The following is a 25668-nucleotide window of genomic DNA, read 5'->3' as shown; positions in this document are numbered from 1 at the left end:
TATGTGTATTAACAAGTTTGCTCTTCTAATAACTCTATTAGGTATATATGATACTATTATTATTTCCATTTTACAGTTGAAATAAAAGGCTTAAAAGAAGTTAAATAATTAGTGCAGTGCTACACAACAGAGGAAAATTGCAGGGTTAGGATTCAAATCCATACAGTTTGCTTCTAGAGTCTACATGGTTTACATTAGTCTGTTTCTTCTCCATTTCATAGTGGCCTATAATACTGATTGCCCAAGTCAAAGAGCTTAGATGCCAGGTAGCCTGTTATAAGAGCAAAGAATTAATCTTGGTGGAGGAAGAGGGGTGGCAGAGGCATGGAGCCAACGTGAAATTGGTTAAATGTGAGAAATTACAAGTAAGTGTTGCTGAAGCAGGGGTCAGATGCTTTGTGACTTTTGTGGTTACCCATGGAAGCTCAGCAGCCAACTTGGTTCAGCATGTGATCTCTCTATACATGGTTCAATCTGAAGGGAGAGGGGGTCACTCGCATTTTCGAACTCACTATATGGAAAAGAAGGGTTGACTCAGAATTGACTTAACATATCAGTAAATGTTAGTTTAATGTATAGGCAGAAGAGTTGAAATTAAACTTGGAAAATTATTGCACCCTTAATGAAATGGGGGAGATTTGCTAATTGGTTGAAAGAATTCTTTGGTTTAAGACACCTTAAATTTAGGACATAGAGGGTTATTCTAAGGAGAGAAATCAGAATTAGATTGTGAATTAAGAGATACCATCATAGAATTGACATTTTAAAGGAAGCTAATGGTGCTTGTTACTTAACCCCTAATGTTTTGAGATTATTTTCTTTGAGGCCAATCATTTCATATCTAGGGTTTTGTTTGTTTGTTTTGAATAGGAATATTGAGAGGAATGGATTCTAGAATTGATAGATGAATTTTGGGACTAAGCAATTAAAGATAGTGTGTTGAATGATTTTTCTGTTTCTCAGGAGAGCAGAGAAGAATCTCCAATTATTCTGTTTGTTACTTAGTACTAATGAAGAATAGACAAATGTGGTTTGAAATTATGAGAAACTTTGTCTTCAACTGATAAGTGTCTAGTATTGCCAGAAAGTGATAGGACTTTTGATGTTTTCTGGAGAAACTTTCACACACTTGATTTTGTTGTGGTTTTGTATTCAGGTCAACACTTACAGCCTCATGATCTATACTAATAAAAGACAAAGATGCTAATTGACCATACCTTCACTACGCCCTAAGCCATGACCACCAGCCAATCAGAGCGACTATATGCAAATAAACCCAACCAAGATGGCGGCCGGCAGCCACGGAGCTGGAGCAAGCAGAAGGCTTGGTTGCCCGAGTGATGGAGGAAGCCAAGCTTTCCGCCTGCCCTGAGCCGGCTGTGGCCTCCCGCTCATGGCAACAAAATTTTAAATAATAGAAGACAAATAAATCCCAGATACTTGCTTCCAGCCAGCCTCCACTGGGAGCTTGGGTGGCTGAGGGTTGTGGCCAGCCTGCAAACAGCCATCAGCCCCTCCCCCAGGCTGGCCATACCCTCATGGGGTGAGGGTCCCCTCTAGGGGGCTTAGCCGGCCCGAAAACGGCCCTCAGCCCCTCACCCAGACTGGCCAGGCACCCCAGCAGGACCCCCTACCCTAAAGGGGCTGTGGCCAGCCTGCAAATAGCCCTCAGCCCCTCACCCAGGATGGCCAAGCACCCCAGTGGGGACTCCCACACTGAAGGGGCTGTGGCCAGCCTGCAAACAGCCATCAGCCACTCACCCAGGCTGGCCAGGCACCCCAAGGGGGGACCCCCACCCTGAAGGGGCTGTAGCCAGCCTGCAAACAGTCATCAGCCCCTCACTCAGGCTGGCTAGGCACTCCTATATAATAAAAGGATAATATGCAAAATGACCCTAACAGCCGAATGACTGGGAATGACTGGTCACTGTGACACACACTGACCACCAGGGGGCAGATGCTCAATGCAGGAGCTGCCCCCTGATGGTCAGTGCACTCCCACAGGGGGAGCTCTGCTCAGCCACAAGCCAGGCTGACGGCTGCCAGCACAGCGGTGGTGGTGGGAGCCCTCTCCCACCTCCTCAGCAGCACTAAGGATGTCCGACTGCAGCTTAGGCCTGCTCCCCAATGGCAAGTGGACATCCCCCGAGGGCTCCCAGGCTGCCAGAGGGATGTCTGACAGCCAGCTTAGGCCCAATCCTCCAGGGAGCGGGCCTAAGCCAGCAGGTGGTCATCCCCCGAGGGGTCCCAGACTGCGAGAGGGCACAGGCTGGGCTGAGGAACACTCTCTCCCCCCCCCCCCCCCAGTGCACAAATTTTTGTGCACCGGGCCTCTAGTCAATAATAAAAGTAGATCTATGTCATGTTCCAGAATGGCATGTCATCAGGACTAGATGCAAAGCAAATGATTAGAACGAGAATTCTGGAGAGAGCCTCCGTGTCTCTAGGATCAGCCCAGGCATTAAAGTAATGAAAAGGGAGGAAATTTTTAAAGTATCATTATTTGCTATTTTATTCTGTCCTTGGATAAATCAATATATGGTGTTGATTTCCATTCATCAAAAGCATATATTGCCCGTGCAGAGGCTGAGGCCCTTGCCTCAAAGTATTTGTGCAACACAACTTTGTATTCACAACTTGCTTTTAATTTTAACTTGCTCTTGAATCCTATTTCCTTGCCAAATCTTCAGTGAAGGTATTCATTAAATTACATTTTCCAGAATAGTGGTTTTATTACTACCTGGGGAACTTTGGAATAATTTATCATTCTATGATGTACTCCTACCTCCTTCTCTTATTTCTAATATATAAAACGATTGACATTTCAAAAGATAAATGAATTTGATGAAACTAAAATCATTAGGTAGGAATGTATTCTCTGGTGATTTATTTATCATTAAACCTGTATGTAAAATAATCTTTACATCTCTTAATGAGAAAGATTTTTTCTGTTTTCATTTTAATTGCAGCTTCCATAATCTTGTCTTTGATGCAATCCTATATTTGTTATGTTTTCCACTGTCTATCAGATACTGTCAAATTCATGTAACACAAATGTCTATTAAAAGTACTGGGGAAGTTCTGCATTAGAATTAAAATTCTCTTTAATATATTATTACTAGAGGCCCAGTGCACAAAATTCATGCACTTGGGGGGGGGGGAGTCTTCTCAGTCCGGCTTGCACCCTCTCGCATTCCAGGAGTCCTCAGGGGATATCTGACTGATGGGGAGAGGCCTAAGCCAACAGTAGAACATCCTTAGTGCTGCCACGGAGGTAGGAGAGGCTCCCGCCACCGCTGCTGTGCTCGCCAGCCATGAGTCCGGCTCAGGGCTTCTGGCTGAGTGGCGCTCCCCCTGTGGGAGCGCACTGACCACCAGGGGGCAGCTCCTGCATTGAGTGTCTGCCCCGTGGTGGTCAGTGCACGTCATAGCGACCAGTCGTTCTGCCATTCAGTCGCTTTGCATATTAGCTTTTTATTTTATAGGATAATTCATGAACCTTGAAAACATTATACTAAGTGACAGAAGGCAGACACAAAAAGCCACATGTTGTTATATGATTTATTAATGTGAAGCATCCAGAATAATCCAAACTATAGGGAGAAAAAGTGGATTAATGGTTACCAGGGACTTGGGGGAGAGGAATGGGGAATGGCTGCTTAATGGGTATGGGGTTTCCCTTTGCAGTATTGAAAATGTTCTGAACTAGATAATAGTGATTGTTGCACATCATTGGGAATGTTGTAAAAGCCACTGAATTGTACCCTCTCAGATAGTTAAAATGTAACTCTTATGTTTAGGTATATTTTACTACAATTTAAAAAATGCTATAGTGATTGTCTCTTATGTTCATGCTATTTTATGATTTCTAAAGTACCTATCAAGTTAGTAAATATTTGTGAAAACATAATTATCTTTGTTATGTTTTATGTAGGTAAAATGATCCATTCTATGGTAGCTCATTTGGATGCTGTTACAAGTCTCGCAGTAGATCCTAATGGAATCTATTTGATGTCTGGAAGTAAGTCTGAATTTCCTGTACTGCGCACAAACTTTATAAAAGAATTGTTACTCAAAAACACTTTATTTGTTCTTTTACAGGCCATGATTGTTCTATTAGATTGTGGAATTTGGACAGCAAGACATGTGTGCAAGAAATAACAGCACATAGGAAGAAATTAGATGAATCGATATATGATGTTGCTTTCCATCCATCAAAAGCATATATTGCTAGTGCAGGGGCTGATGCCCTTGCCAAAGTATTTGTGTGAATCAGCAAATACAGCATCACAACAGATTGGCTTGAACAAAAAGAGGGTCTGCATCACTGCCATCAAAAACGGTTACCGATAGGACACTACATGTGATCTGCCTGGTGAAGGCTATTTAGGGCAGGCATAAATTGGTGGAAATTAAAATCTTAATGTCAGGTTCATTAATTTAATTGTAATTACTGTATTTTGTGGGACAAAAAAAAAAAGGACTCCAGTATTTGTGGCCTGTCTGGATACAAACTGAGCATATGTCTGTTTTTTAGGTATCTTTAAGCCAACGTGGAGTCTGATCTTACAAAAGGACTTTTATTTTGGACTCTGTGTGCTGCCTTAGGGTTAGGGATGTGGTGCTCTTGTGGGGGGGAAGTGAGCTCCAAGAGTAGTTTTTTTTTCATCTCTTAGTGATCTTCTGTTTATCAGTTGAATGCCACAGATTCCCTTTTAAACTTATTTTGCTTTAAAAAAAAAAAAAAAGAAGAAGAAAATTTAACTTAAAATATTTTAGCATTAGTTGCACAAAATGTTTGGATAAAATTCTAGTTTTTATAAGTCTTTTTTATATATTTAGCCTGTCACAACAGTGCTTAAGATTGTATTGAAGTTTTTCTGCATTATACAACCCTAAAACACAGAGATCTCACTAACCCGCTGCTATGTAACCACACTCTTTCTTTTGCCTAATACAGCTCAGCTAAGTCCTTCCATAAGATGCTAAATCACCTTCATCATCACATAATTGTCTTCATAAACCAAGGACTATTAAGTGTATTAAAATGAAATAGTGGGGTTTAGTACTCCAAATGAACTCTTAAAAAAAAACCTAATCTTGGCATCCTATCACTATGTGATATTTTGTACATCTTACTGTATTTACAAGTTTATTTATCAAGGATTATCCGTCTTGCTAATAGCTTATTATTTATTTCACTTTTTGTTGTTCTTTATATCCTTTTATTAATGTGCTAAAGAAACCTGTATATCTATTTTGGAACTCTTTAAATAGTCTAAAATAGACTAAAAATGGAATATTTTATAGTTTAAGTTACATACCAAGGTGATTCTCCCCAGACACATATCTTGGTTTACCATGATTCCAAACAAAACTATCTTGTTTTAAAATATTGGGAGCAAAATATTATTTACATTACAAATAGGATACAAAATAATTGAATCAGGATACAGAAATCAGCTGTGTTTGGACTAGTTATCCCTGTTTTATTTTTTCAAATGTGCTTAATTTTATGGTGTAACAAAAGATTTTGTTTGTGTAATGCATGATTAAGACAATAAAATATTTTTTCTAGTCTTCCAAAAACTTTTCTGATCAGTTTGCGAGTTTTGATGAGTTTTGTAAGGTTTTTGTTTTACAAACGATGAATCAGCAAATTTTTAAGATTGTACCACATAGCAAATGTACAACTGTTGAAAAATAATGTATATAAAATGCATATAATAAATATTAAATTGTGTACCTGTATGTTACTGTTGGCTACATTATTTTGTGTTGAATAATAAAGTGCAATACTTTACCCTCCATCCTTAAACTAGGAAATGGAGATGATTTCCTTGGTGAGTCCTTCATTTTTATGCTGGTCTTTTAAACTTTGTACTGCTTATTGATATTCTAGCAAGATTAGAACAGTTAACACTATAAAGAATGCCTTGCTAAGTATTTCATCCCATTTGGGATAATAAAATCTTCTGTTGACATAAGTTACATAATTCAAAAAGACCAAAAAAAGAAGAAAAGACAGATACAGTTTTAAATCATTTCCTTAAACATCATGTTATTTTATTAAATCTGAATTCAATTGGTAGTGTTGTCACTCCTATCTAGCCATACGTGTTTCCACAAAATGTTCAGCAGAAAATAAACTGCATTATTCATTAATTAAAGGTTGTTCTTATAAATAGTGTTAACTTACTATCTCAAAACTTTTCCTTCAACAAGGTAATATCCTTTTTCTTTGAAGGGAATTGCACATGGAATTAGAAGGTAACATTAGAAAACTTTCATTGCAAAATTTTATGTGAATGCCTAATGCAAAAAAAATCACATTGTGTGTACTTTGAGAAATTTTGTCATCTAGCATAAAAATCCAAGTGGCTGTTTTAGTTATTGTTGAAACAAAGTTTTCGGAAATCTTTTAAAAATACTAGTTTTATAGCTTTCTGAACTGAAGATTCAACTTGATAAACAAAGGGGCACTTTTTAAAAATAATTTAAGAAGCTTTTCAAAAGCTACTAGCATTTCTGGCAGTTATTCTAAACCAATGCATTACTGTTTAACTGAAATGTGGTTATCACTGCAATGCATAAACATTCACCTCTTGGAATGTATTAAAACAAATAAAAATTAGTATATATGTTTATTTTTCTATCTACTTTGGTTGTATTTTTCTCTACAATATTAAACATTTGGAAAAAGACTAAGGTTACAAAAAGAATGCTTTATTTTTACTTTATTAGTGTGCTTCCAATTGTGATTTAATGTGAAGTTATATAGGTTTGTTTATTAAATGGTGCTTTATACATAAAGTTTAAGAATATATGCAAACTTTAATATGTTGACTTTTTCAATATTTAATATTTTTTGCCTTTTCATATTTTAGTTACTCAGGTAGTTTTCTCATATTTCAATATAAGTTATCCACTGAAGATGAGCGTCTCATTTAATACATTTAAAGTTATAAATGGGCTAGTATATTTGAATTTTAGGCATGCCTACAAAAGTTGGATTGTAATACATCTTTTCAAAAATCCTTTTACTCTTTACTCCTGTTAGTTGTTAGCTCTTTGAGTATGTTTACTTATAAAAATAACTAGTGACCTGGTGCACAGATTCATGCACATTGAAAGGAAATTAGAAGATGGCCAGCAGGGCAGGACTGGGCAAGACGGGCCGGACATGCCCTGGAGCCAGCCTCCCAAGGTCCCTCCCTGGCTGCGTGGCTCCAACTCGAAGGGCTTCTGCAGAATGAGCCGGGTCCCTCCAGCAGGTGAGGTCCCTTGGCCTGGCCTGTGGGGATCACGGCAAAACCACCTCTCCGACATCCCCAGAGGGGTCCTGGAGTGCGAGAGGGCACTTGCAAAGTTGCTGTCATACTGGGTGTGGAAGGCAAGTATGCAGTAAACCAGATTTGGGGCCAATAGTGACTTAGCAACAACATAACCCAAGTCCGAAAGTGGAATTGCGAGGCCCCGGGAGAAATCGGGCTCCCTCCCCTCTGGTTTTGGGGTGCGTCAACCGAGAAACACTGCTGCCAAGGCACTGCAGCTTGGCAGCTTCTGCGTTGAATGTCTGCCCCCTGGTGGTCAGTGTGCATCATAGCTACCAGTTGGACACAGCATATTAGCCTTTTATATATATACAAGAGGCCTGGTGCACAAAAATTTGTGCACTGCGGGGGCGGGGGGGTGTCCCTCAGCCCGGCCTGTGCCCTCTCGCAGTCTGGGACCCCTCGGGGGATGACCACTTGCTGGCTTAGGCCTGCTCCCCAGAGGATTGAGCCTAAGATGGCAATCAGACATCCCTCTGGCAGCCCTCGGGGATTGTCCACTTGCCAGCGGGGAGCAGGCCTAAACTGCCGTCGGACATCCTTAGTGCTGCTGAGGAGGCAAGAGAGGCTCCCACCACCACCGCTGTACTGGCAGTCATCAGCCTGGCTTGTGGCTGAGCAGAGCTCCCCACTGTGAGAGCGTCCTGACCACCAGAGGGCAGCTCTTGCATTGAGCGTCTGCCCCCTGGTGGTCAGTGTGTGTCATAGTGACCATTCCCAGTTGTTCTGCTGTTAGGGTCAGTTTGCATATTACTCTTTTACTATATAGGATAGAGGCCTGGTGCATGGGTGGGGGCCGGCTGGTTTGTCCTGAAGGGTGTCCTGGATCAGGGTGGGGGTCCCGCTTGGGTGCCTGGCCAGCCTGGATGAGGGGCTGATGGCTGTTTGCATCTGGTCGCACCCCTTTCAGGGTGGGGGTCCCCAATGGGGTGCCTGGCCAGTCTGGGTGAGGGGCTGAGGGCCGTTTTCAGGCTGGTGGGCGACTGAAGCTCCCAACCTCTCTTTTTTTTTTATTCTGGGATTTATTTACCTTCTATGGCTGTCACTGGATCTGAGAGCCGGCTCCAGCTCTGAGGCCCGGCTCCAGCTTGAGGCCTCGGCTGCTAAAAGCAGGTATCTGGGGTTTGTTTAGCTTCTATAATTGAAACATAGTTACTTTCGGAGCTGTTGCTTTCAGGCTCAGAGCCGGGCCGTGGCAGGCAGGGAACTTTGGCTTCCTCCATCACTGGAGCAAGCAAGCCTCCTGTTCGCTTCAGTTGCCTGGCTGCGAGTCACCATCCTGGTTGGCAGTTAATTTGCATATCGCCCTGATTAGCCAATGGGAAGCGTATCGGAGGTACGGTTAATTACCCTATTTGTTTTTTATTAGATAGGATAGATAGATTGATAGCAACTTGATAAAGTGCTCATTTCTACTCTCACTGCTCTTTAAGTCTGTCAAAATAATAGTTTCTCTGGTTACCTCACATACCTCAAAACTTTGTTCTTTATAGAATCAAAGGTAAAGCATTTTTAAAAGGGTTAGAGGCCAGGTTTTCACTTAAGCTTAAATTTTTAAGGAGTGGTACTCTTGGCTGAGAATTTGTGCTTTATGTACTAGGAGAAAACCATGTTAAACCCATTTTAGTTATTTGAAAATCTGTTACATGAATTCATATTTGCCACATTTTATAAGGTGGAGAGGTTTATTGTCTTCCCAACTTGATTTTATCAAATTTTTATCTAGTGTCAAAGGCAATTTCAGGTATGCCTCTTCAGTACATAGTCTTTTCATTCCTTTTCCACAAACTAAAATTGTTAGACTCAAAAGATTAACTGGAGTATGTGTATTATTCCACTAATTAACACCATCTTGGGGTCGACTGGTTGTAAATCACCCAGATAGGATCAGTGACTGTGTTACAGGAGATAAGGTGCGCAGTTGAGTGAGTGAGGGCAGGTCCTGTCTTGAGAAAGTAAGCAGGATGCTCTACCTGAGAGGAGAGTTCCTGGGGAGTAATGATAATTACATCAATGGAATTCTGAACACTTTCCGTAGGCACCAACTTCACAAGCACATTTAAGTAAAACTAATGCCAATTATAAAACATCTTTGTACTGTTTATCTGGTAGTGGCTGTGTATGATGCCTAGAACAGTAGGCATTCAATAAATGATAGAAAAGGCATAGTCTTATTACATGATTTTTTTAAAAAAAAATTCAGTTGGCCTTTCTGCATAAATTATTGAATGCAGAATTTTTACATGCCCTAGGGAGAAACACTTAGGAAAATAAAAGGCAGCTTGAATAGTCACTAGCAATGTTATTGCTTAAATATAGTCAAACTGACAATACTTTTCCTGCAGTTCTGCTATTTGAAATATGTGCTTTTCTTTAAAGCTATATGTAAATGGTAAGTAAAAATTTACCAACTTAACATTTTGTACATGGATGACGTTAGCGTACAAGCCATATATACCCATACACATAAAAATTAAGGGTTAGATAAATAGAAAAATACTAGGTAGTCCTGCTATCCTGTTCAGTGTGATAATTTACTGTGAAAATACACTACAAAATAAGCTTGATACCAAGTCCTTCCATTTCATCAGCAATTATAACTTTAGAATACTAAATAACATCTACTTGGGTCAAGATATTTATATTTGAAATAACTTTTCTGTTTAAGTTTTTTATTTTGCTTATATATTTAATACAGAATGATAAAAGGAATGTTGCTTTCGGTCTAAATATCAGATTCTTTTATTGAGCTATGGAATTTTCATATCTATACATTTAATATACATGTTAGAATAGAACTCTTAAGGTTTTAATCCATGATATACCCCCTTTCCTGAGTTTCTAAGGGTCATGATTATGAAGCCTCAGTAGAGTGGACAATTACGTCTAAATTGTAATTAAAAGTAGTAGCTTTAAGTGAATGCTTATTTGCTTAAAACAGCAGTTGGCTCTTAAATATAGTTTTGTATCTGATCCTAATATGCTCTATAGTATTTCAGTATTACTTATACATTATATCCTGTTGCACTTTTTCTTTCAGTTGTCGCAACATCATCATTATTGCTGGGATTCTAAGAAATCTCTACAAATGCCCCTGATGACATCAGAAACAATTGGTTCTAATCCTGTGAACTCCCTTGTGAAGAAAGCGTGCGATTCCTTTGGTTTAGAGGCCATATCTCTCAGGTCATCCAGAGGTGCCCAAGCCACACCAACAGAGAAGATAGTGATACCTACAATGGAAATATTTAAGGGAATGTAAACCCAAGTTCCAGTTTACATATAAAATTACACATAGTTTTAATATATTAAGACATAGTTGCAGATAAAACTGCCTAGTAATGTCTGAAGAACTAAATCCCCTGTAGCAGATGGTTAGGTAAGTTTTAACAGTCATTGTGATGAAAATGGCTAAACAGTTTGGTCAAAACCAGAGCTTTACTGTCCGTGTAATTACCAGGCAAATGATCACTGACAGAAAAAATTTTTTTTATAAAGTTCAATATCCATGATGATAATTACTAGAAATAACCTGATAAACATCTTTAAAAAACAACAAAAAAACACCCTACAGCAAACATATTTAGTGAAATGATGAAAACTTTACCTCTGAGATTGGTATGAGCTTGGTATGCCTGCTATCCTCACTTTAGTTAACCATTATACTGGAGTTAGGCCATTATAATTGAGTAAGAAACTGGCACAAGAGGTGGGGTAGAGAAATGGTGAAAGTTGTCTGAGGCTGCACTGTCAGGGAATGGTGACTAGTCATCTGTGAATAATAACTTCCATTTAAGTCTATATGTTACATTGGCAAACTGACCAGTAAGAAATGTCAGCCTTTAATCCCAAAGCAAAAATCTGGTGATAAAAAATAGCCAAAGAGAGCCCTTGCAGGATAGCTCAGTTGATTAGAGCATCATCCTCATATACCAAGATTGTGGATTCGATCCCTGGTCAGGGCACATACAAGGACCAATCAATGCATCGTAAGTGAAACAACAAATTGATGTTTTTCTCTCCCTCTCTATATAATCAATAAAAATAAAGCCAGAAGAAATGCCTGTGAAGCTGGAATTTCCTGTTACATTGAGGCATTCCCTTGAGTACTAGAAGGCTTTTATTCCAACTGTACATTTTGGTCAGGGTGCTGTTGCATTAGTTTGATTCACCTCAATCCCAATTGTAAAAGCAGTGGTTTAGTAGATTCTTAGTGTACTGTCTTATCTTCTGGGTGCAATTCCCTATAACATTTTGGGAGTTTCTGCAATAGCTACTGCCCTCCTATCCAAGGCTTCATTCCCCTTCTAGTGGTATACAGTGTTCAGAGTTGTGGAAGCTTAGGATACAAACGAAGCAGGTTTAGATGATACAAAAGCTATTTCAAACAATTTAGGATTTATCACCACCAGCCAGTCCCTCTCTGGCAATAGAAAAATAAAAATTTTCCTCCCCCTTAGTTTTTCTCACTTTTAATTCTGCATTCAAGCCTAGAGAGTTGAGCTCAGGCCCAGTATATACTCATAGTTAAAAGAACAATATAAAAATGGTTGTGACATAGCCCAGAAAGTCTATTTCCTGGCTTTTGTTAAATAACAATACTATTCATGAAAAGTTCAATTAATGATAATAGGGAAAATATATTTGAAATAGACTAGTTCACTTAATTTAGCCTGAATCCAATCCTGTTAACCATAATTTAGTTTAGTCATCTACATTTTATAAGGAGTATGATAGAAAAGAGGTCTTCAACATAGGCTAGTTTGCTGATGTATAAAATAAGCCCATGTATCACTTAAATTACATGTATCAGTTTTAATAAAAATATCCATCAATATTTATAAAATACACAAATGCATTAGCAGAGGTGCTAATGTACAAAAAAAAGAAAATTTATTCACAAATAGGGAAAAGGACGTGCAGAAGAGTACAGAAAAATGGAAGGCTGCTAATCCCCCTCCCAATTGAACATTTTTGTTTTTTAAATATTGGACTCCAGTCACTCAGTTTCATCCCGGGAAAGGGAACCCTCAGCTACTTGTTGGCCTATTTGATCTCAGCAACACATGCTAATGTCTTCAGGAACTAGCGGCCTTTGCCAAAAGTAATATTAAGGTTGGGGTAAGAAAGAACCTTTTTATACTCTCTTATAACATCAGAGTGTGTTTTCATTGTCAAGAAAAAAAAGACACTTAAAAAGTTTAGATGGAATAGAATTTAAATTTCATTGGTGATCTTATCAACTTAGAAAGCTCACCCCAGCCTGAAAACTACTAAAAAAAAAGTTAGGATACATTTTCAAATAGCAGATTCACAGTAAATTATGATAAATTGTGACTAGGGGTTGGAGATGGTGGATATATTCCAAGTTTGAGTCAAATGTGAACCTATAACATTTCCATGACACGTGACATGGCTCTCATGGTATTTTCCCAACAATACAGTGGTCAGAAGTGTGGACTCAGCTAGACTGCCTGGGTTTGAATACTGGCCTGACTTAATGTGTGCTTTGGGTGAGTTTATTTTCTTATCTGGAATGAAATTAGTAGAGCTGCCTTGACAATTGAATCAGCTAATATTGAGTAAAGCTTTTAGAATGTGACTGTGGCACTGTAGATGTTTATTTAATGAAATAAATGCTTAAGTTTACTTCTAAAATTCACTGAACCCCTCCTCAATTTCCCTTCCCAAAGGACAAGGAAGGACCTTACCTGCATCATGTGCAGCAGCAGCAGGGCCTCGAACATCATCATAGGACTGCCCATCTGTGACAACTACCAGGAAGTTCTTGTTGGGGCTGTCCCTCATGGGACCAAACACATTTCTAACAGTAAAAGAAATGGCATCACCAGTAGCTGTTCCACCACTCATATAGCGGATGTTTCGGATAACCGCTAGGACATTCTCTTTGGTGCTATAGTCGGTGAAACTGAATTCTGTGCGCTGATCGTAGGTGAACTGTACAGCAGCTATCTTGGCACCAATGTCTGAGATTTCAAAAGTCTTGGCTATGTTGGAGACAAATTCAAGCATGATACGGAAGTTACTGTCCCCAACGCTGCTAGAGCCGTCAATTAGAAAGGCAATGTTCACTGAGTTATAGCAGGTCTTGCTGCACATCATTTGCTCATGAGTGCAGAGCTTCTGCACTAGAGGCTTTACGTATTTTGTGGTGCCAAACCAGTTGGGCATGTGGTAAGAGAAGAAACCATTATTTCGACAGACAGCCTAATGGAAGGGAAGAACAGAAAAGATATCCAAAGGGATCAAAAATTGTTTCTTCTTAAAAATTATGAAATCTTGAATGTTAGATATGGGCCAGTCAGCACTATGCCTCAAGGTCCAAAATTGAATCACTACCATAACAAGACATCCCTCACCTCCTTACCTTATCAATAAATGCAACATCCTGAACCATCCCCAATTCTTCAGGGATGGGCTTGGCCACAGAAACTATGAATACATTGACACCAAACTCTCTAGCCACAATGCCTGCTTCCTCAATGTCATCAGAAGGCCAGCCATCAATAAATACCACCACCACTTTGGGGATCCCCTTTCTCACACCAGTTTCTGCTGTGAAGAACTTCTGGGCGGTGTGCTTCAAGGCTTTTCCTAGGAGTGAAAAGGAAGCAAACTGGAGCACTACTACTGCTCAAATGACATTTCTATTTCCCTATACCAACCTGATGCCACTTCGTTTAAGAATTTAACATATAGAGCCTGGTTCTATAATTGATGCATATGGTGGGAAAGTTTAATAATCGGTCAGGCCAAGTTTGTCTTCACCTATCCCATCACTTCCCCAAAGCTCACATTTCCTTTCATTTACATCAGTCAGAAACACAACACTCCCACTCCTGTACCCATGCTCTCCATCTCGCCCCTAGTGACTGATTAGTACCACTAAGGACTCAGAATAAGAAGTCTCCCTTCTGAGGGTCCATAGTGCTACTTTAGTTCTTTCTACCACATCTACATTTATTAGGTAAGTCTGTTGGTCTTTACTTCTTTTTAGCATTCCAAACAGGTACTTGCCTAAAGTGACATCTGCCCTATTCCTTATAAGGATTATGGGTCACGATGCTTTATTTTTTTTTAATAAATAAAATTAACCCTTTGGTATATTTTCCATTAAAAATTGAGCACCTCAGATGATCAAGTGCATACTAGCCAAGATTCCAGAGACAGGAAGAAGAGTTTCACATCTCCTTATATAAAAAAAGCACAATACTGTTTTACATATCTAATCATTCATAACCTCCTGTGTTACATCCCAGGTGCCAAAGTCTACTTACCTGTATTGGAATTACCCCCTCGGAAACCTACTTCCTTTATGGCAAACAAAACATCTTTGGCTGATGTAAAGTTTTTCAAGTAAAATTCTATTTTGGGGTGTTCACTACGTGGAAAAATGAAAAAAAGAGAATTGGAAAAGGAAAATGAGCAAATTATATATCTTAAACTTTAAAGTGGACAATGTCTAAGTTTCTTTTTTTTTTTTAAATATATTTTATTGATTTTTTACAGAGAGAAAGGGAGAGGGATAGAGAGTTAGAAACATCGATGAGAGAGAAACATTGATCAGCTGCCTCCTGCACACCCCCTACTGGGGATGTGCCCACAACCAAGGTACATGCCCTTGACCGGAATCGAACCTGGGACCTTTCAGTCCACAGGCCAACGCTCTATCCACTGAGCCAAACCGGTCAGGGCGATATCTAAGTTTCTTTCTTAATCCCACATTATATCATCAACTAAGACATTGCATCTTTACTTGAATTTTTAGGGATCTTTTAAAAATGTAACAAAAACAATTGCTATCTTAAGGATTTACTACAGTCTGGGTAATATGCTACATGTTATGTATAATCTCATTTCATTATAACTCTAGGAGATAGAAATTATTATCCCTATAATATAAGAAACAGGCTCAGACATTTAGGTAATTTTCCCAACAAAACATAGCCACACTTTAAATTCAGATTTGTTTGGCTCCCACTCCTGCACCCAAAGTCCATACCTAAACTATTAGGAGCACCTGAAACCAGGCCCGGCTCAGGGCACTGGGCTTAACCGCAATCCGCCTGGTGTGGGGCGGGTCTGGCCCAGGGGACCTGGAAGCACTGAACAGTGCGGGTCTATTGACCCAGGTCTCTGGTCAGAAGAGGCAGCTTCAGTGACACTAAGGCCAACATTTTAAATGGGAAGTTATAAGGAAACATTATAAAGTATGATGATGTTGAGTTTTTCTTCTAATAAATGATGTTGACATTTGCTAATCTTAAAATGATGTGTATGGTAAGAGGTCTGAGATTTTCCATATTTAATAGCAAACAAATCATGGCTCACTTTCATAACTACTCTGTTCATTAAAGACCATGTTGAGTAAAAACAGTTAAAGCACAGTTTGATGCACTGTTTTTAGATAAGTCAATATATTTCATAAGTGCAAAATTTTAAGATTTTTGTATCAGTTGCCATTAAGTCAAGATTTTTGAGGGACAACTATAGCACTGATTGTCTTGCCTGATGGTATGATTTCTGTATACCTGGTGGAATGCTGGGTCACAAAGTCAGATTTCATGGGGTGATAACCTTTTCACTTTTATGGTCACTTCTCAACTATCCAAATTATGATTTATGAAATTTAGTCTTCTTTTGCATCCTTAATGATATATTGTTATCTGCTTAAATAGAAACTCTTGATATAGTTTATTCTAATGTTCTTCTTAAAATAGAAAAACTATAAACCAGGACATTTATAGAAAAGTGAGTCTTCGGGGTAGTGTAGTTTTCATCTTGAAAAATAATTGGGTAAAAATAGCAAAGGAAAAATGTATGAAGAAAAGTACTGTGGGGAGTTTGCCTTATGGGATGTTAAAATGTACAATAAAGTGACAAAAATCAAAGCATTGTAGAAAGGATGTAAGAAGTAGCAAATGGATCAAAGAAACAGACTTGCCTAAACTTGTATATAAGATTATCACAAATCAATGGAATAAGAAGCTCATTTTTAAAAGGTGTTGAACAAATGGTTAAAACAACAAATGGTTTTTGTTGTTAAAACAACAAACGGTTTGGCTCAGTGGATAGAGCGTCGGCCTGCGGACTCAAGGGTCCCAGGTTCAATTCCGGTCAAGGGCTTGTACCTTGGTTGCGGGCACATCCCCAGTAGGGAGTGTGCAGGAGGCAGCTGATCGATGTTTCTTTCTCATTGATGTTTCTAGCTCTCTATCCCTCTCCCTTCCTCTCTGCAAAAAATCAATAAATTAAAAAAAACCCACAACAAATGGTTAAAACAACAAAGTTACATTCTCACACTAAAAAAATAAATCTACCTAAATGAAGAACCAATTGTAAAAAATAATATAAGAACAAATTAAATATAAATTGATATCTGTAATAGTACTGGAGAAACCCTTAAAAAATGACAGTAGTGTAAACTGGATCAACAAGTAGTGTAAAGCAATTTAACTTTATTTCAGAGTCCTTAAAAATGTCAGAACCCTCTGACCCAACCCCACTTCCAGGAATCAAGTCTAATCAGAGACACCACGCAGATGTCATAAGGATGTTCATCACAGTGCTCGGTGTAATGGCGAAGAAGCAATAGAAGAATGGCTAAGTAATCAATCATGCAGAGTAACATGAAACATTACTTTCTGAAGAATTTTTGTGACATGATAAAGTGCTCAGAATAGCCGGGGATGAATAAAACAGGATATAAGACATTTTTATAGTCTGAACTTTTAAAAATCAAGAAATACCCTCATAGCCCTAGCCGTTTTTGCTCAGTGGATAGAGTGTCAGCCTGGGGACGGAAGGGTCCTGGGTTCCATTCCGATCAAGGGCACATGCTGGGGTTCGGAGCTCAGTCTCCAGTGGGGGGGCGCGCAGGAGGCAGCCAATCAATGATTCTCTCTCATCATTGATGTTTCTATCTCTCTCCCTCTCCCTTCCTTTCTGAAATAAAAATATATTCTAAAAAAATACCCTCATATAGACAAATATTTTCTTAAAATACTGAAAAGGAAAAAAAAAATTCTACAGTGATTATCTCTGGAGGTTATATTTGGAATTTTTTTCTTTATGCTTTTATGTTTTTTAAGCTTTTTATGATACACATCAATAAGTACTATTTTTAAGAGAATAAAAATTAAAAGGTCAGGCTTCAAATCTCCAATTAAGGGAATATTGAAAGAGCTAAAAAAAATAAAAGAATAGGGAGGAGTTACAGATATATCACTGCCTGTTTTTCCTTCAGCAAAGAGAAATGAAGAATTGAGCAGAGTAGATATGCAAAGGTAATTTGTATGAGGAACAAACCTTTCAGTCCACAAATAGCATATAATTCTCTAAGTCCTTTTCTCCAAAAAGGAAGTACTTAGACTTACCCAGTCTGCTTAGGCAATCCTAAATCCTGACTTTATAGTTTGGGAATCCAGATTGTCCACAACTCAATATGTTTATTGAACTGAAACAAATGTACCTATAAAAGGACTGATTATTTGTCATCAGTCAAGTCTCCTCCCATTATAACAAAGTTGATACCTGGCTTGAACAAGGCCCACATGTGGTCCTTCTGTTCCAATTCCCAGCATGAGAGCCACTTTCCCAACAAAATTCTTCTGTAGATTAAATCGGCGCTGCCCAATATTAAAACTTCCATCAATCAGAAATGCAATGTCTGCTTTACAGTCTGTGAAAACCCAAACAAGTCTTTTTATTAGCAGTTTCAAGAGGGAAGGAAGCAGTAGGGAGAAGGGAGGGACAGAGTTATTTTCCCAAATGGCTATCTGGATTCTTACCTTTATTCCCAGCTTTCTTGTTGGGTGTTTTCTTTAGCCTTTTACCTGGTTGGGGGTGGGGTGGGGAAGGAAGCATTTGGCATCGGCAAACGGAAGACAGTTCCATAGCAAGAAGCCCACATAGGGAAAAGCTTATGACAAGTCGTGTCATTCTTAAAAAGATTTGTTTTTTGAAAATTTATTTCTTTATGATCTTCTGGACTGGGAAAGCAATGCCCCAACAAAGAAGTCAGTCGTGTAGGAGGCCTACATATTTGATATGCCTCCAATGCAGGACTTTCCAGTGCTGTGTGAGACAATGTAGGCTCCATAGTTCATACCTGATGGTGGCTGTGCTGTGGACGCGGCCTGTCCTGTGGCTTCCTGGGTTCCACTTTTGCCTTCTGTTAAAATAAAGAAGAGGCTATTTTTTCCTCTTCCTTTTTTATCATCAAAGCACAACGAATCTAATCTAGAGTTCTATAGGATGGTACATGTAACAGAGTGATGGCAAATTTCAGGAGCAGCTGCTGCATTCTTGTTTCAAAGAACCAAAATGGATTCTTATTAGGCGTTTTTTTTTTTTTTTGTTGTTGTTTTTTGTTTTTTTTTTTTTAAGAGAGAGAGAAACATCAATTCGTTGCCTCCCATAGGCAGGGCCCTGGCTGGGGGTTCAAACCCACAACCTGGGTATGTGTCCTGACCGGAATTGATCCTGTAACTTTTTGTTGTAAGAGATGATACTCCAACCAACTGAGCCACACTGGCTAGGGCAGGTCATATTTTGAAAAGATCACCAAAAATGAGTTCACATTCATTCACTAGTTTTTTTGATTTAGTGTTACGTGGTCAGGGCATTCTGATTACAGACCATTCAAGTTTCTACTGCCCTCTTCTGACAGCAAGATTATTCCTCCCCAGTCACCAAGTTTGGCTTGAGTGGGTCCTTGACTCTTTGGGTCCCCTGACTCTAGCCCGTAGTTGACCCCTTCGATTTTGACCACAGGTTTTGCCATCAAAGTTAAAGATGTTGGGCTGAGAAAAGCAGAAAACATTTTTTTGGGTTTTTTTTTTGGGGGGGGGGGGGAGGGTAGGGGCAATATTTACACAAAAGTAAGAACATAATTGTACCTACTCGTCACTGTGAAAGAAGCAGACCATCTGGAAAGTGTTTGAGACTGGATGCCATTGGCAACTACTGAGGAGTAGTTTTCTCGACCAGGTAGGCTATAGATTCGCACAGGCCCCCCGGAGTTACTGATTACTCCCCTGCAACACAAGAATAACACCTGAGATCGACCCACACTTTTCAGTGTATCCGACTGATTGGTGCCATGTTGCATCTGTTATCTGATTAATCAGGAAAACAGTTCAGCAGGAAACCCATCTAAGAGTGCTTCCAGCCTTTTTAAAAAAACTTGCTTACACAGGTACAGCATCTGCCTGGGAAAATGGTTTTGTGCTGTCAAGCTTAAGTGTTGATAAGAACACACTTGTAGTATGTTCCCTCATCTGTAAAACGGAGTAAAATTGTACCTACCTTGTAGAGTGGTAGAGTTGTCGTGGAATTTAAAACAATGGCTGGCACATACTAATCTATTACATGATTAGCAATGTTTTAGAATCACAGAGCTAGCTATCAAGAAATAATACAATTTGCCATCGGTCAGAAAGCTTCCCTTGTGTAGCTGGTGTTCAAGGATATTCAGGAAAACCTTCGATGCCTATTATGGCACCACAAGAAAGAAAAGATGGGGGATACAGATGGCTAGAGAGGGAGAGAAAATAATCACACTTGCGTTTCTCTCCCCTTGGCATGTTTGGGCTTACTTGTGGACTGCGGCGCCGCATATGCTTGACACAGAAGCATATACTATGTTCCCAAACACGGAGAATTCCTCAAGAGGGCAGTCCCCGGGACAGAGCACATCTGCTTTCTCTTTCCTGATGTCCAGGCCTCTGGTAAAGCACGTGATAGCAATGGGCACTGAAGAGGAAGGAGAGAATGTAATAACCGTTCTTAGGACGTTTTGGGCAGTGGGGGTGAGTGGGGGGGACTAGGAGATGAGATTGACATTTTACTTCCCCGATTTCGAAACTTCTTGTTAGGAATATTGACTTATACACTGTCCCACACTATTCCAGATTTTAGCAAGCTGAAAATCCGTTCTCCAATTTAATCTAGTCCTCAGCCACTATAAAGTCTAATGGGAAAATGTTCTCAGTTCTTATCAGTTTGAAAATACATGATTGGGAGGTTAGGGGGGTGAGAAGAGATAAACCAAAGAACTTATATACTTACTAGAGGCCCAGTGCACGAAAATCGTGCACTGTAGGGGGAGGATCTCACAGTCCGGGAACCCTCAAGGGATGTCTGACTGATGGCTGAGCAAGCCTAAGCCAGCAGTCAGACATCCTTAGCACTGCTGCAGAGGCGGGAGAGGCTCCTGCCACTGCTGCTGTGCTCACTAGCCATGAGCCTGGCTTCTGGCTGAGCAGTTCTCCCCCTGTGGGAGCGCACTGACCACCAGGGGGCAGCTCCTGTGTTGAATGTCTGCCCCCTGGTGGTCAGTGTGCGTCATAGTGACAGGTGGTTCCACCGTTTGGTCAATTTGCATATTAGCCTTTAGTATATAGGATATGCTTAAGCCCATGGACACAGGCAATAGAGTAGTGAAAACCTTGTATACCTGGTGTTCAAGGATATGAGGGGCGGTGTAGGGGCTGGGAGGAGGGGGGGGGGGATGGGAGATATCTGTAATACTATCAACAATAAAACTATATTAAAAAATAAAATACATAATTGAACTATATGAGAACTAGAAAATAACACTCATTGGCCATTTATTAATTTGTTCTAGAAATATAAAAATCTCACTTCTGATGACAACTGTGTGCATAGTTGCCTGAGGGGACGGTATTAAATCTGGGTTGAGCCTGTGAGGGACATTTTTATAAACACATGCACAAACCTAAGTCATCCTTCGCTTCAGAGGCACATTTATACCAGTTTTCCTCCAAATGCAGTGCCTTTAAATTATATCAATGTAAGCAAATCAGTAAAAAGGTGCTTCACTTTATTGAATGTCATCTAGCTCAATCACTAATTTTACAAATGAAGAAATGAAAGCCATGTGTTAATCTGCCCAAGGTCACACAGCCCACAGAATATTCTACAACTCCTACAGGACAGGAAACAGGGAAGTTAGTCCCTTCAGAATGGCGCCTGCTTATTCCTGTTCCCGAGAACTACCTCAGGCAGTGAATGCATTTTTGGAAAGCACTGTTAATACTGTCAAGTTTTACATGGCCAACCCAACTAAAAAAGAATCTAAGTTTTTACTGTAAGACAAGCCTTTGGCAACATGTAACAAGATACCATAATACAACATGTTAATTCATTAATTCGCTATAAATATTGAATTTATTTATTTTTAATCCTCACCCAAAGATATGTTTTTATTGATTTTAGAGAGGGGAGAAAAAAGGGGGGGGGGGGAGCGAGAAAGATTGATTGGCTGCCTCCCGCAAGCCCAGGACCCCAGATTGAACCCCTAACCTTTCGTGCAAGGAGGACGCTCCAACCAACTGAGCCCCCTGGCCAGGCAGGACCCCCTCCTAAGGGCCCTCTGTGTTGAGCTGTACCCTGTACTGTAAGGTCCAGGGAAGGGAAGGCAGGATGCCAGGTACACTGCCAACCCCTTGGCTCTGAAACATTCTAGGGTGTCGGGGGAATAAAAATCTTTACCAAAAACAGTAGCCTCACACCTGTTATCAAACAGCCTTAATTCTTCCTCCCATTTTCAGTGGCATCAGACACATTACCCTTATTTGTCAACACTGACTTTAGTGAGTGTGTGCGGGGGTGTGGGGGTGTGGAGGGTGCGTGGGGCTGAATACAGCCGGTGCAAGCCTTACCCTCATTTCTCCTTTCAAGGAAAACAAAGGATACATTCTGGAAGGGTTTGCCTTTTACTTTGTAGAAAACACACCGAACCACACGCCCATACTCGGACTTCTACACGTGGAACAAACTCTAAAACGACTCCCAAATGCTAGGGCACACTCCTAGAAACAGAGCCAGGGATCAAGCCTCTCTCTCGTCAGCTCTGATCGTCTGAAGTCGGGTCTAGAGGGCTTCTCCTGGCTCCCAAGACTGCGGAACACCCGGGACTAGCGGGGGCCCCCCCTCTTCCGAGGGGCTCCACTAATAACCCCTGCCTTGACCGTCTGCTGGCCGGCTGGCCGGTGGGCCCCGGGGATGTGGGTGTGCAGGGGGTTAGGGGGCTCCCTTCTCCGTAGCTTGGAAAGAACATCCCCTTCGGACCGGAGTGGTCCCCCCGCGTGGGAGAAACGGGTCAGCCCGAGTAGATGGGCCGTAGGTATGAAAGGGAGCGCCAGGCAGCCCTCCCACCTGCGCGCGCTCCTGCTCCCGCCCGGGGCCGCGGTCCCGGGGCTGCACCTGCGCGCGCTCCTACCTGCCGGCCTCAGCCCCGCCCGCGGCCGGGACCGACCCCGCTTCCCCGCCGGGACCCCGCCACTCACCGGCTCCCTGGCAGCCCGCGGGCTCCGGCAGCAGCAGCCCCAAACCTGCGAAGAGAGGACAGCACGAGGCGGGCTCCAGCCTCCGCCCGCTCGGCGCGAGGGCAAGGGGCGGCGAGGGGTGCGTACCCACCGAGGCAGAGGACCGGGATCCAGGCTGCAGCCATGGTAGCCGAGGGGGCTGCTCGGACCGGGAGAGGGGGAGAGTGCGAGGAGGCTCCGGGGGAACGCGGGCTCCCGCTCCTGCGACCGCGGAGACCCCGCACCTCTCGGGTTCCCAGGAGCCGGCGAAGACCGAAGCGCCGCGGCCCCGGAGCTGACGCCCTCTGGCTCTGGAGGCGACGCTCCGGCTGCAAACCGAGCCCGACCCCCAATCGATGTGCAGCCCCGGACCCGGGTGGAGGGTGAAATATGCAGACAGACAGACAAGCTGGGAGCGACAGAGGAGACACACGGACAGGCTCAGGGACCCGCACGCCCGCGCCGGACGCCCCGGGCTCTGCACCTGAGTCGGACCCGCCCCGCTGCGCGCGAGTGCGGAGAGCGCGGCGCCCGTGGCCGCTATAAAGGCTGGGCCGCGCGCATGAGCACTGTGCGGGGGCGCGCGGGGAGGGGGCCGGCCGGTCCCCAGGGGCCGGGCGGCGGCGTCCCGCTCCCCCCTTCCCCTCCTTGCCCCGGGGTGAGGCCCGCGCCGAGGCGCCTCCCCCCCGCAGCGCGGGCTCGGCCACCTGGACGCCTCGCGGGTCCCCGAGGGAGGCGCAAAGGCCTGGGTCAGAGTCCGGGACCGCGGGCGCCGGCGTCGGGGTGTGGGGATCCGTGTGGGGCCACAGCGGGGCGCGCCTGGGGACGCGCGCGGGGAGAGAGCAGAGCGCACGGCGCTGGGCCCCAGGCCGGACTGCGCCCGAGGCGCGAGGCTGCCCAACGTGCGGCGACTGCGGGCCGCCTCGCCCCGGCTGGGGAATGACAGTCCCGCAGGCACAGTCCGAGACAGCAGGCGGCGGCCCTCCCCGACCGGCCCTGCCTCGGCCACGCGCCCCAGCAGAACCACCAGGTCCACGCGGCCTCAGCACAAAACTGCCCAACTTTGTGCTCCCGTGGAAACAGAGTTCCTACTTCTAAAGCAGCGGTTCTCAACCTGTGGGTGGGGACCCCTTTGGGGGTCGAACAACCCTTTCACAGGGGTTGCCTAAGACCATCGGGAAACACATATATCATTACATATTGTTTTTGTGATTAATCACTATGCTTTAATTATGTTCAATTTGTAACAATGAAATTGTGGGTCACCACAACATGAGGAACTGTATTGAAGGGTCGCGGCATTGGGAAGGTTGAGAACCACTGTAAGTATAACCAACCTGGGCTGGTAAATGCATGGCCTGGATTTGTTAGAAACCCTGTTGACTGATAGGTTATTTTTTGGACCTTAGGGATCCAGCCTCCCGACTTGGATTCCGCTGGAGTCGCATTTTCTCCAACATGTACCGTAATGGGGAAGGCCACATCTGTGAGGCGGCCCCATCGCTCCTTACATCTGCCTTTTCTTCTTTTCTGCAGCTGGGCTGCCTTTCCAAATTCCCGGACCAGGTGTCTGTTGTCATTGCACAGAATTTCAGAATCTGTAAGTGTTTATTATCTGCTAGGGAAGCATGGACACTCACATTGGTGGAGCTCGGACTCTCAGACCACAAGCCATTTTGTCCTTTGGTATTGAAGTCACAGACCAGAGCTGTGATGCTGTTTATTACTGAAGGTCAGCTTTTCTCGAGCCTTAGATACTAGTTCCCAACGCCTCCTACCCGGCTACCTAAGAGTCATTTGCGGGGCTTGCCAAACACACAGGTCCTGAGCCCCATCTCTGAACCTTTTGATTCAGGAAGTCTTGGGTGGGACTTGGGAGTCAGGTCATTCTGAGCATGGTTCAGGTTTGGGAATTACTCCCTACCAAACAGGATAATGACTTTTTTATTTTTTCTGAATAAGAAACAGTCACTCTCTCTGGGAATATTTTCTTCATCCAATTACGCGAATGCAGTGATGGCGAACCTTTTGAGCTTGGCATGTCAGCATTTTGAAAAACCCTAACTTAACTCTGGTGCCGTGTCACATATAGAAATTTTTTGATATTTGCAACCATAGTAAAACAAAGATTTATATTTTTGATATTTATTTTATACTAGAGGCCCGGTGCACAAAAATTTGTGCACTCGGGGGTAGGGAGTCCCTCAGCCCGGCCTGTGCCCTCTCTCAATCTGGGACCCCTCGGGGGATGACCATCTGCTGGCTTAGGCCTGCTCCCCAGGGGATTGGGCCTAAGATGGTAGTCAGACCTCCCTCTGGCAGCCCGGCAGCCCTCGGGGGATGTCCACTTGCCAGCGGGGAGCAGGCCTAAGCTGCAGTCAAACATCCTTAGCACTGCTGAGGAGGCAGGAAAGGCTCCCACCACCACCGCTGTACTGGCAGCCATCAGCCTGGCTTGTGGCTGAGCAGAGCTTCCCCCATGTGAGAGTGCACTGACCACCAGAGGGCAGCTCCTGCATTGAGCGTCTGCCCCCTGGTGGTCAGTGTGTGTCATAGTGACCAGTCATTCCCAGTCTTTCTGCTGTTAGGGTCAGTTTGCATATTACCCTTTTACTATATAGGATAGAGGCCTGGTGCACGGGTGGGTGCCGGCTGGTTTGCCCTGAAGGGTGTCCCGGATCAGGGTGGGGGTCCCGCTTGGGTGCCTGGCCAGCCTGGGTGAGGGGCTGATGGCTGTTTGCAGCTGGTCACACCTCCTTCAGGGTGGGGGTCCCCACTGGGGTGTCTGGCCAGTCTGGGTGAGGGGCTGAGGGCTGTTTTCAGGCTGGCCGGGACTGAAGCTCCCAGCCTCTCCTTTTTTTCTTTTCTTTTTTTTTTCTGGGATTTATTTACCTTCTATAATTGAAACATTGTTGCCGTCACTGGCGCTCCCAGCTCTGAGGCCACGGCCTGCTGAAAGCAGGTATCTGGGGTTTGTTTAG

The 25668-nt window shown here is 42.7% G+C and overlaps 2 protein-coding genes across 3 annotated transcripts in view; one reads left to right on the top strand and one right to left on the bottom strand.

The window, feature by feature from the left end:
- STRN3 (striatin 3) overlaps positions 1-6631 on the top strand; it is a 119623-nt gene extending 112992 nt beyond the window's left edge. For both annotated transcript variants that reach the window (XM_070427488.1, XM_070427497.1), the window contains exons 15-16: positions 3935-4021; positions 4102-6631. In XM_070427488.1, coding sequence (XP_070283589.1) covers positions 3935-4021; positions 4102-4271 — 257 coding nt within the window. In that variant the 3' untranslated portion in view covers positions 4272-6631. The remainder of the gene's footprint in view (positions 1-3934; positions 4022-4101) is intronic.
- Positions 6632-10052: 3421 nt separating this feature from the next.
- COCH (cochlin) lies at positions 10053-23187 on the bottom strand. The gene is made up of 11 exons (XM_070427424.1): positions 22800-23187; positions 22670-22714; positions 19955-20111; positions 19260-19393; positions 18466-18528; positions 18146-18190; positions 17889-18036; positions 14633-14736; positions 13723-13949; positions 13046-13562; positions 10053-10567 (listed from the first exon to the last, which is right to left on the bottom strand). The coding sequence occupies exons 1-11, from the start codon at positions 22831-22833 to the stop codon at positions 10392-10394; spliced, it is 1650 nt and encodes a 549-aa protein (XP_070283525.1). The 5' UTR covers positions 22834-23187; the 3' UTR covers positions 10053-10391.
- Between the last annotated feature and the right edge of the window lie 2481 nt (positions 23188-25668).

The sequence above is a fragment of the Myotis yumanensis genome, unplaced genomic scaffold (genome assembly GCF_028538775.1).
Source record: "Myotis yumanensis isolate MYYU_CA2020_CCGP unplaced genomic scaffold, mMyoYum1.0.hap1 SCAF_1, whole genome shotgun sequence".
NCBI classification, from domain to species: Eukaryota; Metazoa; Chordata; class Mammalia; order Chiroptera; family Vespertilionidae; genus Myotis; species Myotis yumanensis.
The sequence above is the reverse complement of the archived record's forward strand: the minus strand, read 5'-3'. Positions and strand labels throughout refer to the sequence as shown.